General features: G+C 35.5%; 2 protein-coding genes across 3 annotated transcripts; both read right to left on the bottom strand.

The window, feature by feature from the left end:
• Positions 1-5,956: 5,956 nt before the first annotated feature.
• Positions 5,957-7,773, bottom strand: LOC141724086 (putative receptor-like protein kinase At5g24010). Its single transcript, XM_074526071.1, has one exon. The coding sequence runs from the start codon at positions 7,681-7,683 to the stop codon at positions 6,229-6,231; it is 1,455 nt and encodes a 484-aa protein (XP_074382172.1). The 5' UTR covers positions 7,684-7,773; the 3' UTR covers positions 5,957-6,228.
• A 1,494-nt stretch (positions 7,774-9,267) lies between these two features.
• Positions 9,268-11,798, bottom strand: LOC141724084 (F-box protein At4g00893-like). 2 transcript variants are annotated; one of them, XM_074526070.1, is made up of 2 exons: positions 11,291-11,584; positions 9,268-10,827 (listed from the first exon to the last, which is right to left on the bottom strand). In XM_074526070.1, the coding sequence occupies exon 2, from the start codon at positions 10,823-10,825 to the stop codon at positions 9,755-9,757; it is 1,071 nt and encodes a 356-aa protein (XP_074382171.1). In that variant the 5' UTR covers positions 10,826-10,827; positions 11,291-11,584; the 3' UTR covers positions 9,268-9,754. The 2 variants fall into 2 exon arrangements, with proteins under 2 accessions (XP_074382171.1, XP_074382170.1); XM_074526069.1 differs by lacking the exon at positions 11,291-11,584 and adding an exon at positions 11,640-11,798 and having other exon boundaries at positions 9,269-10,827.
• Between the last annotated feature and the right edge of the window lie 1,128 nt (positions 11,799-12,926).

Genomic DNA, 12,926 nt, shown 5'->3' with positions numbered 1-12,926 from the left:
TCAAATTGATCACTGAAGTGAAGTTACAGTATCAAAAAATTGATTTAATCTTAACGGGGTCTCAACCGTACCACTCTAGTAACCGATAATGACATATCTGTTAGTTTGACCGGTTGACCAGACGGGAAGGTGACGTGGCTAACGTTTTTTGGACAGAGTGGCTCGGTGGTGTTACGTGGAATGTGAGTCAGAGCCGACAATTAAAAATTAAACAAAAGAAAAATAAATAACAAAATAACAATTAGAAATAAAACTATATTGACCCGTAAATTACCAAATTAAGGATTAATATGTTCAATCGAGGTTCAATTGAGGAGTGAGAGAAACCCTAAATATCGAATCGAGTGCGAAAACCAGTTTGGAATTGGTTCAAATCGTCTCAAACTGAAGAGGTATGTTCAATTGAATCTCAACAACACTTATGTATGCATATTGAACTTCGATTGTTGTGTTATCTGGGTATATATGTGTAATATCATTTTGATATTTGATTTACAATGTTCGTATATATGTTGTTGAGTTTAATCTGATTATGTAAGTAATGTTGTTGTATTTAATTTGATTAATCTGAAATTGTGCATTCCGTGCTTAGTTGTTGTATTTATTTGCATGTTACAGTTCAATGTCGAAGGTGCATTTATACATACACCACCATGGTGATTTTACACCTATTCCTAATGTCAAGTATGTTGGTGGTGAAGTTGATGTCCTTGAAGATTTTGATACTAATTTGTTGTCTTTTAGACATTTGGATGAGTTTGCTGGTAAATTTAGGTATCACCCTAGTGAGTTAGTGCACTTCAAAACTGATGGGAAAACATGGGAAAATGGTACAAGGTTGTTGTTTGATGATAATTCAGTGAGAAAGATGGTTGAGATACATAGAGGTTTAGGTCGAATTGATCTGTATGTGGATCATTATGAGTTAGATGAGGTGATTTATGGCACTGATAATGGGGGAGGGGGTGGAGAAAAATAATGTAGTGATGACAGTGATCAATCTGATCCTGAATATGATGTAAAACCAGAGAGCTCTGAGTCTGATGAAGACAGTCTGTATAATGAGTTTGGAGAGAGTGATGATGAACTCAGGACTAATAGAGAGAATTGCAAAAAATTTAAAGAATCACAAAATATTAACAAAACTAGGTCTGATGTTAGAGTAACCAATCCTAGCAATATGAGTGATGATGACTCTGACTTTGCTTCTGATGAACTAAGATCAGAGTCATCTTCTAGTGAAGATGAGAATGTTAGGATTGGTTATGTTGGGCCTCCAAACCCCAAGAAGGGGAAGAAAACCAGGACCACTGTTAGGTATGGACAAAAAGATGAGATTATGAGGTGGCAGGTGGGGATGAAGTTTGGGTCTATGGCAGAGTTCAGGGATGCTGTGAGGCAGTATGGAATTAAGGATATAAGGGGAATTCAATTTGTGACTAGTGATTCTAAAAGGTGTCAAGTATGTTGTGAGGCTGATTGCAAGTTTTACATATGGTGCCGCAAAGACAAAGATGGTGAGAATTGTACCATTAAAACCTTGGTTAATGAACATAATTGCACTAAGCCCTATTCTAACAGGCTTGCTAGTGTCAAATATCTAACTGAAATTTATGGTGAGAGAGTTAGGAGAAACCCACAGTGGAAAGTGAAAGAAATGGCAGAGGCAATCAAAACAGAATTGGAGATTGAGGTGCCAAGAATAAAAATATTGAGGGTTAGAAAGGCTTCATTAGAAGGTGTGCATGAAGCTTTGAAGGAGCAGTACTCAAGGCTGAGGGATATGGGGCATGAGATTTTACTTAGTAATCCCAAGAACACAGTGCAGATAAGGACTAGTAGGCTTAATGAGGGTGATCCCAATAAGTTTAAGAGGATATATATATCTTATCATGCATTGAGGGAAGGCTAGAAGGCTGGGTGTAGACCTGTCATAGGCTTTGATGGGTGTTTTTTGAAGACAATCTGTGGAGGCCAATTGCTTTCAGCTGTAGGTAGGGATGGTAACAATCAGATGTTTCCAATAGCCTATGCAGTTGTTGAGAGTGAGAATACAGATAGTTAGAGATGGTTTACTGACTTATTAAGTGAGGATCTTGGACTTGGTGATGGCACTGGGTACACCATTATATATGATCAGCAAAAGGGACTTGACAATGCTTTAAAGGATTTGTTACCAGGAGTTGAGCACAGGTTTCGTGCTAGACATCTATATAGCAACTACAGGAAAAGGTATGACATAAATAATTGATGTATTTCTTGTTTTTAATTATGTACAGACATATTATAGCTTATTATATGCACTTATATTTCATTTCAGGTTCTCATCTTTGCTTCTAAAAAGAGCATTCTGGAATGCTTGTATGTCCACATACCCTGCAGCACATACTAGAGCAATGAAAGAATTGAAAAAGCTTTCCAATCCTGCATATGAACAACTTTCTAAACTACCTCCAAATGTGTGGACTAAGGCATAGAGGATGGAGCACCTGTGGAAAGTCAAGCAGAAGAACCAGTGGTGACTCAAGAAAGCACAGTTGAACCAATCAAAATTCCTAAAAGAAGATTGCCCTTTGTGAAAGATGACAACCCTGCAGGTAAAGCATTTTGCTTAACTGGGGATAAGTCAAATGAGCTGGAAACAAATTTGAAAGGAGCTGTGGGTGACAAAGCTCTGCTAATCCCACAACCTGGGGTGTCACAGTTCAAACAACCAAGAACCTCTTAATCTGCAGCTGGAGTGACATAAAGGACCTCAACCAGACTTCTAGCAAAGAAGCAGTTCAAGTTCAAGAACAGTGAAGATGATCCACTCACAATTGCAGATTAATTGCATCCTTGAATGTCTTTTACTAGTATTATGAACCCCTTGCACTATTCGTTAAGTCTTTTGGAGATTATGGTAATTTGTAAGCTAAATGCTTTTATTTGGTAATTTGTAAGCTAAATGCTTTTATTTTGGAGATTATGTTCCAAATGCTTTTGTAAGACATTTCTTATGCAATTTAATGGGGCTACTGCTTTTATATTACACATGTTCATTTGCACTTATGATTAAATAGGGGGCATATGTTCATTAAACCACATTTGAGTTCATTCAAATATTCATTACATACATGACATTTGCAGTCATTCATCAAATTCATCTACCAACCACATTCATTTTATCCACCTACCAGTCATCAACCACATCTTCTACATCTACTAATCTACTTGCACATTAACACCACTGCAAACATTAATACACAAACAATCACACAAATTTTCAACTGTGTCTTCAAGCTATTATTCTCCACCATTAGATCATGCACATCTTCTTTCAAGGCCTTCTTTTTTTCAACATTTTCTGCAAGATTTTCCTCCACAAGCTTCAATTTTTCCTCCAAATATAATCTTCTGTGATTTAATAAGTAATCACATCAAATGCCCTTCCACTGAAATCTTGATCAAACCATTCAAAAAAATGGCATCCAGCACCAACTTCCTAAAAAAATTCGAAGTAACAAAAAATATAAATTTCAAGAATATAAACGTATACAAACAAGAATAATTTCTAATTAATTTTCCAATTACCTTCACTGTACCACATGTATAAAATCGTCTTCCTGGGTTATTGTGAGTCCATGAGGTATTCACCCTAGCTCTTTTACCACACCAACACCATTTCTGCTCCCTTTTCTGGCTCGATTCCATGGTAGAAGTACTCATATTTATTACAATAAAACTTGTGATATTTATATACATATATATATATATTGGGTTAGAGAAGAGAACACAGTTGTGTTTGATTAATTATAACGTTACAATCCACCTCAGCTGCTGAAAGAGCCGTTAACAACCATTATGTCCAAAAAACGTTAGCCACATCACTTTCCTGTCTGGTCAACCGGCAAACTAACACAGATGTCATTATCGGTTACTAAAGTGGTACGGTTGAGACCCCGTTAAGATTAATCAATTTTTTGATATTACAGCTCACTTCAGTGACCAATTTGAGATTTTTCCCTTATTTTGTTTGGGTGCTATAATTTTAGCAATAGCACCCACCTTACCATCAAAGTTGGACTTGCTCTAATATGATCAGCACGAGCATTTATATACTAACCCTAAATAAACAGAACATTTTTCAATTAAAGGGATCCACTTCCTCAACTTATCTTGTGTCTCTCTTGAGAACTGCTCTGTGCGTTGCATTGGACTACATTATATTTGACACATACAATTCTTTTGTAAATAAAAGTGGATGGTTTTGTACATACTGACATACCGTGTCTACCTCCAACAGCAACATGTTTTTGTACTTCAAATTAAACTGGACTTTAACCCAAATTGAACTCCACTAAAGAATGCTTGATTCAATTTTAACTCAAACAAAAAAAGAAATCACTAACTTTTTCAAATCGGTTAAAACTCAACAAATTAGGCTTATCTTTATTCGGTTGATTAATAGGCACTCAAAATTCGACCCCGATAACATATAAATAATTACATACACGTATACAGAGAGAGACACACACAAAGACACCGAGCTTTAAGCTGTAAACTAAGCAGCAGCTTGACTCTAGACTTCATTAGAAAATTAATTGCATTTTGATTATTAAGTACTTGAGCAGTGTTCCTGAAATCGGCGTATCGGCCGAAATATCGGCTGGACTCACGTTGCCGATATTATTTTTCCAAATCGCCGCACTATACGTATAGTTGACATCGGTCAAATTTCGGGTCAAAAATCGACATAATCAGACATTGGGTCAAGTACTAAACATACAAAAAATTTCACAATCACAACTGATTCTTTCTGCTGTGATATAACAAAAAATTATACAAAAGAGTTGAATGAGGAGAAGGAAAATACTTCGGTCAATGAATCATAAACTCCCAGTGAATAATATGAATACGAAGAAGAATAAGACGGAAACAAAGAAGTAGAGAAGGAAAAGTTTCAGACGGAAACAGAGTTGATGGTAAGACGACAAAGGAAAAAGAAAGGGAGGGAGAGACTGGAAAAGATCACATAACCAGGGGTACTAGTACTAGTGTTAATTTGTACCCCATGTAAAGCAGTACATTTCTACGGTACAGCTCCAATAACAATTACATTAACAATTACATGGGCTGTAACCAAATTAGGTCCACGGACCATATATCTACAAGGCCCAACTGCAATTTAATGTCTCAAGGTCTGATCCATCATATATTTAACATATATTTTTAAAAAATAATATTAAAACATATCCGATTTTATTCCGATTTTATAATCCGATAAATCTCTGATTTCTGATAAATCGCAAATCGGTATATCAACCAATTTAGTCCGATTAGCGATTCATGTAACCATGGCAATAAGTAGGATATGGTTAAGAACATAGTTGTCACAAAGTACTAACCTCGTAAAGCAGAGCAACTCGAGGCAACTTCTAATCATATGTAATATCGACTATTAAGTACTTGAGCAGTGAGTACATCACCATGCTGAAGGAGCTTAGTCACTTGAACACTTGAGGCAGGACACAATTTCAAAATAATGTCAATACTATCAACTTATGTATGCACTAAGCATTGTGATTACAGAGAAGAATTTCAGCACTAACAGAATAAAATCGGGAATTTTCCTTGCATGTCCGTGTAACACATACTCAATATAGAAATTAAACACTGACAAAAGAAACATATAGATTACGCATATCTAAGTCCTCTAATCATAACCCTTGACGTGAATGCATAGCAGCTCCATTTTGGCATATAACGAGAATATATGTACATCATCCCCGTGAAAACAACAAAGTTATTAAATTTGAAACTACATAGCACAATATACATTTCTATTCAAAATGCAATTAATTTTCTACATTGTACTAAAATTGTATGCAAACAGACCATTTGCAGGACCTTATAACACATTGACTAAAAATGAAAGAAACTTGTGAAAAAAGAAAAACACTTCACAGCTCACACAAGTACTTAAGAAGCTTTTTTAAGGCTTAGACTTCAAATTGAAATATAATTTACAGTGTAAGTACGTTTTTAACAGATGGCTACAACTACAAGAAATACAATTTTCTGAGCCACAACAGTAGTACAACGGCAAAATCCTTAATATCAAGGTTACCAATCCCCCCTACTAGGTGCCAAGTTGCTAATCAAAACAATACACTCTTACCAAGCAGCAAGTTCGTGAGAATACATATATTTGCACCATTTAAACATATTATGAGTATAAGACGTTTTCTAGGTGACATTTATTTGATGATCTTGCTTCAAATTAACCTCATCATTTACTTGATGATCATGCTTCAAATTAACCTCCTTAACAGGTAATGGCGACCATGCAACAGTTCTCTCGACAGCATTCCTTCTCTTCTGTACAACCACAGGGGCAACCAGAAACAAGATCATAGCAGCAACTACAGAAGCCCACACACTTATATCAATACCTGACCTGCAATTCATGATTGATTTTGCCGAAACTGGTCCATCAAGACTACCGAAGGAATTATTTATCTTCATAATTTCAACTCCATTCAAAATAGCATCAACAGCATGTGGGATGCTCATATTAGAAGGACCGACACTAAGGGTTATAACTCCCGAGTTATCTCCATCCACCACAAAATCAGCATAGAAAGGAGAAGCCAACATATAATTCGTAATCAAAGAGAGATCCAAATTCTCATACGCCAGATTCCCATTTACATAAACGTTAAAATAAAGCATACCAATCGAGATACTAGCAATATCGCAGAAATGCATCCGAATAAGATACTTGTAACCTCCAACCACAGAGAATACCAACGTAATATTTGATCCAGAAACAGAGTCACTCTCACTAGCAATCACCCTCGCAGTATTATAAACATTATCCGGACCAACCTCACGACTAGCCCCTCCCATCCGATACTTAATCCGACCACCAAAATGAACCTTCATTGATCCATCCTTCACCTTCATGAACTCATCATCTGTAACCCAAGTCCTCCACAAAGAATCATTAAACGGGGTAACCTTATAACCACCTACATTCACCCTATAAACATTTTCAAAACCATTCTTCATCAACCCCTTAACCTCCTCAACACCATAAGAACTCACAAACCTACCCACATCACCTATCAAATCTTCGGGAGCCGAAATCACTTCAATCCCGCTAACATACCCAACACTCTTTTTCTTTGATGGGACGAAACTAACCACAACCTCATCATCATCATCCCAAACAACATAATCTTTAACTACAAAATCCTCCACATTCCCAGCAATAAAATCATACAACAACACAAACCCATTAACCAAAACATGAAATTTAACACTAACCCCATCAAAATCGTTCAAATTCAAAACCCCAAAATGCAAACGAATCATAAAAACACCTTTCTTTTTCACATCAAACACATATCTTGAAGGCCTTATAAAAACCCTAGAAGTATGATAAATTGGAGACAAATTATGATCTGGGGTTGAGTCACTTACCAAGATTGATTCACCTGAGGAGAGAAAGTGGGACCCTTTTTCCGATGAGTCGCCGGTGAAGCTGCGGTGGTCGGAATGTTGGGTTGTAGGTGAAGACGAGCCACAGTTGATGAGATAGTGATCTGGGGGAGAGAAAGAGGTGATTATATGAGATACATACAGGATATAGATACAGATTATGAGGAGATTGGGGGTTTGGGTTATCTGGGTTGCCATTATTTTGGGGAGAGAGAGAGAGTTTGTTTTTTATATTGATTGCGTTCTGTAACGCGTTAGGACAGCTGGGTTAACTCGTATGCGCATGAATCTTGGACTGTTCAATTCATTTGTGCCTGCACCGCAGACTACATTTTATGAGTTTGGTATATTTTTATTGGTGAAATTGTTATAAATGCAGGAGATCATCAATATTTATCATTAGAGGATCAATAAAAATACATTAAATTCATGAAAATTAGTACTTATTGTATACTCTTGGACAAATATTAGAAAAATCGTATATCTAATTAATTTTCAATACTCTCTATTTTTTTAATTTCTTTACACTTTCCTTTTTGGATGTCCGTCTATTTCTTTACATTTCAAAATTTACCAAAAATAGGCAATGGATCCCTCAATTTCTCCATTTTTCATCCCTTTTCACACTACTTTTACACACTATCTCCCGTTTATATATTAAAAATCAATAGAACTCACCACTTCACCCACTTTTTTTTCTCTTTTTCAATACTTTATACATATTTTTTAATCTCCATGTCCAATTCTTTTGATTAAAAGAACAGAGGGAGTATATTATTAGTTAGTTTTTTACTTTTTGCCTTGTGTTTCTAAAAAACATACTCCCTCTCTGTCCCAATCATTTCTTTACACTTTTTTTTTGGAATATCTCATCCAATTCTGTACATTTCAAAACGTACCATATATAGTCAATGGGGTCCCAATTCTTAATCTCTGTTTTTTTACATCAAATTCAAAATGGTTAATTTGTGGTTTTATCCTCTTACCAGGAGGCGGTTCAACATTTAATTGTTCCGTTCTGTACTGTTTTTTCTGCTAGTTAGTGTGTTTTCCCAACTAGATTCTCGTTTTAAAAAAAACTGTACTCTATTATGTATTTAGAGAAATACTTGATTTGCGGTCATTAGACTCGGTACAGTGGTTACACAAGTGACAGCATATTGGAAGCATAGCATAGCTTTACATTGCATGAGTGTTCATCTATAACTTCATTTTACTTTGAAGTATAGATTGAGGATAGTGTAATGGATGAAACAAATCTGACTGCAAGTTGATCCTAGGATAGTGCACTATATACAAACAATTGGTAGATACCCAGACAGCAACAGCTGAATAACCCATAATGCAAGCTTAAACTAAATACTTCCCAATATTTGATAATCCAACCAAAGTGTGCCAAGTACTAGGACATTATTGTTACCATTGTAGTTTACCTTATAGATTAGTATACTTTGAGGTGGTAATCATATTTCTGTTCTCTTACAAATTCTGGTTTATGTCTTCAAGCCTGATCGAATATTTAGATTCGTTTCATTCTATCAGGCTCAAGCTACTTTGGTCTATGGGAATATGCCAAATTGTATGTTAAACTTCAAAATAAGACATTATAGGACTCAATACAAAGACTTAAGGGTTTGGATTTCGTATATACTATGTTATGATCATTGTCAAGTTGAGTGTTTCCAGTCAAACCACATTGTTTTCAATCATAATCCGACTATACATATTCAGTGTTTCTGTTTCTGCTGAGACAGCCGGAAAGAAACCTCAATTTAGCCAGATTATAGGAAAAACAGTCAATTAAAAAATCAAGCTGAAAGTACCTAAAATAGTGAGACTTCATATCCTCTGCAGAAAAGGGGTGCTGTAATCTGAAGTACATCATATCATATGGTTGATGACAATTAAAGGAAGTTCTGGACCTTGTTACAGAAAAGAAGAAGTAACCTCATCACAGATGCACCTGTTTGCGCACACACACAGTACAAATTTTAGTACAAAAAGATAATTAGAACTTGGTTTATCAGCAATCTCAGCCCGAGCCAAGCCTGAAATGCACTTTGGAAACTGAGTTATGTTCAGATACCACTTTCACACAATAGTTAAAATTTAATTGATGCTTATTTCAAGTAGTAGTAGCAGTTAAGAAATGTACAATACTACAGCAGCGTGTACTGTATTCTACATTATTTCAGAAGTTGTAATAACCCTAGTCACCACAATTTCACTTCAATATTAGACCAGATCATTACCGAGCACTCGAAACCGATCAACCAATATCAACCCACTTCGCTGTTGCAGATATTTTATTCGGTAGCTGAAGAACTTGTGTATTACCATCTGCTACATTACAGTAGAGGACACTGTATCCAGGTAATAGACGGTGATGAGGTAGGCCACCATAATTGGGCTGAAGAACATAAGCGTACAAGCCTCTATCTCTTGCACAGAAGCAATTATGTGACCTTGACAAATACAAACTTATGTTGTTCATCTCATCATTGCTCAAGCTTTGCCACTTAGTATGGGTGTCATTATATGTGGAAATGCTGAAGGATGCCTTGTCATCATAGCCGCTTGCAAAAAGCTTAATTATATTCCCCTCGTGCTCCACGATGTAATTTACTCCCATTTCATTCCTCAATCCAGGTACTTCTCTACAACATTGATTATACATATTATATATGATCATTTTTCCCCATATGTTAATGTAGTAAATCTGTTCTTTAATACTAATCAGACCGCGGCATCCTTCAAAAACTATTGGATGATCTATGGAAAAGTGTTCATTCCACATGATATCTCCAATGTAGTTTGTTCTTAGCATTGTTTCACAAGATTTACCCGCGCCAAGGAGGACCACCTGCTCAGGAACACCAGCTTTTGTGGAAAAACATCCATAATATTCCCAAATTTCTTCAACATCTGGCAATTCAATCTTAGCTTTTGTAAAAGGGTTCATCAAGAACAAAGAATCAGGCAGCCTTTCATATGGCTCATGAAAGTTCTTTTTCCTCATGAGAACCCATCCTTGCTTTGAGAAAAGCACTTGAGAGTTCCTAAACTCGGGAAGGTCGATGGTGAAACTTTTCTTTCTTGTAATGCTGATGAACTCGTGTGAACTACTGTTTTCTTCATCTTTCTGTTGCATAATCCATGGCATGCCATCCCCAACTACTTGCTTTTTTGGATAGTTCAAGGAAGCAAACCACCAATCACGACATACAGCTTCTAGGCACATACTATCGAATATGTCCAACTTATCTTTAATCATCCATAAAATAACGGCAGGAAGAGAAGACCAGTTGACATCATTTCCTTTGTTCACTCGAAGCATCATCGCTGCAGAACATAACAAAATGTTTAAAATCAAGAGAAGCAAGATATATTAGTAAAAACTAATGACAGAAATTACACAATGGAATGCAAATACATTTGTGAAGATATAACCAGAGTTTCTTTTCTTGCAGATCTCCTTGTTACATGTATCTCCGAAGAATTAGGTCAATTACCAAGAAAAACAAAAAAACCCTGTTTCATTTTACTTTCAAATTTTGAAATGTAGTCAATTTTTACAGTACTCAAAACTAAAAATAGAACATTATCATAGTAGAAATGAGTGTAATGATCAACTGCACAAGTAACATCGCAGAAGCTGAAAAACATCTTAATTAAGTTCTCCGCGTTGTGCTCGATTTGTCGTCCTCTATTAGCCAAATTAAAATCTTCTGAGCGACAACGAAGGCAATATTAAATTTAACTGGCAATACTAGAGGTAAGGTACTTATTTAACATATGAGGGAACCTGCATAAATAAGAGTTTAGACTTCGAAGATGCTGGCTCCATGCTACATGTCCTTGTATATGACCAGTTGAAGGGTTATCGACAAATCTTTAAAGACCCCCCCCCTTCTGAATATCTAGTTCCCAGAATTCATAACTACTCTGAGTTTGATCTAAAAAGGTAATGCCTGTTGGTGCTATTTACACATAAGCGTAATATAAAGGATTCAAAAGAAAGGCCGTGTTAATACAGCATATGAACTAAGAATCTCACTAAGATCAAATATTAACAACTAACATGTCAATTAACAACAAAGTGATAGTTATGTAAAGAGACATATTTAATACATATTCTGAATAAATAAACATACCCTAATTATATATTAGAACTTGGAGCAGAGAGGAAGGAGGGGGTAGCATGCAGAAATAGCTTGTTGCCTTCTCTGTTATAAGACGCGTGGTTTTTATTTTTGGTGCTATAAAGAAGCTAAGCTCTTCATGTTTTCCTCATGTATGTATGTGTATGGGATATATATCATCTTCATCCTCCGTAAATAACTAAATAACCATTGTGGTTCCCTTTTCCAGACGGCTGAGGTTTGTTTGAGAACAAATCTTATACGGAATATTTTTTTATTTTTTCAAGTATTACCAATTTTACTGAAAGATGGTGAATAAGAAAAACTGAACTCACCCAACACAATTGAAAAGCCTGATTAATACCGTCTTCAACCCAATTTCAAATTTAAATTTAATTGACTTATGACCCGTTTGAATAGCCCCATTTCATTTTAAATATTTATTTTTTCAAGTATTACCAATTTTACTGAAAGATGGTGAATAAGAAAAACTGAACTCACCCAACACAATTGAAAAACCTGATTAACACCATCTTCAACCCAATTTCAAATTCAAATTCAATTGACTTATGGCCCGTTTGAATAGCCCCATTTCATTTTAAATATTGAATTTGGCTCAAATTTGCTGTTTGAATATGTGAGGGATTTGAATTTGGATTTGGTCCAAATCCTACCTATTTAAAACTAAAGCCCATACATAAGAATTTGAAATACCAATTTTAAATATGTCATTTGAAATGAAACTCAGCCCAATTATCATATAGACTTTGGACACCATTCCCACACTCTCTCTCGAGTCTCTCCTGGTCGACTCGCTCTGAATCGATTCTCTCTCTCCCTCCCTCGACTCTCACAACCAAAACATTGATCAGATTTATATGTTTGATATTTGAAATTAACTGATCTTGTTGGATATTTTTTACGATTTGAAAGAGAAATCAGCTCAAGGGTTAATTTTGGTCGTTGTCAAACACTGTTGGAATTTGAAATTTGAAATTCTGAATTTGAAATTATTATACTCCCTCTGTTTCAATTTAATAGTCGTTTGACTTTTCTGCACTCATTTCTAGGTGCTTTGACTGCATAGTTAAAATAATAATTTTTAAAATATTCTTTTCCCAAATAAAAATATATAACTTAAAACTTTTATTTACAAAAAGAAAATTTTAAAAATTATAATTTTTACTATGCAGTCAATGCATCTTAAGATGTGTGCAGAAAAGTCAAGCGACAGATAAAATGAAACAGAAGGAGTAGTACTTAACAAACAAGATTTTTGAATTTGAAATGCCAGAATTC

The sequence above is a fragment of the Apium graveolens genome, chromosome 5, assembly GCF_009905375.1.
Source record: "Apium graveolens cultivar Ventura chromosome 5, ASM990537v1, whole genome shotgun sequence".
Classification (NCBI taxonomy): domain Eukaryota; kingdom Viridiplantae; phylum Streptophyta; class Magnoliopsida; order Apiales; family Apiaceae; genus Apium; species Apium graveolens.
Note: the sequence above shows the minus strand (reverse complement) of the source record. Positions and strands in the feature narration are given on the sequence as shown.

Excerpts from the sequence above, each read along its gene's own strand:
- LOC141724086 (XM_074526071.1), bottom strand. The coding sequence starts at position 7,683 with ATGGCAACCCAGATAACCCAAACCCCCAATCTCCTCATAATCTGTATC.
- LOC141724084 (XM_074526069.1), bottom strand. The coding sequence starts at position 10,825 with ATGATGCTTCGAGTGAACAAAGGAAATGATGTCAACTGGTCTTCTCTT.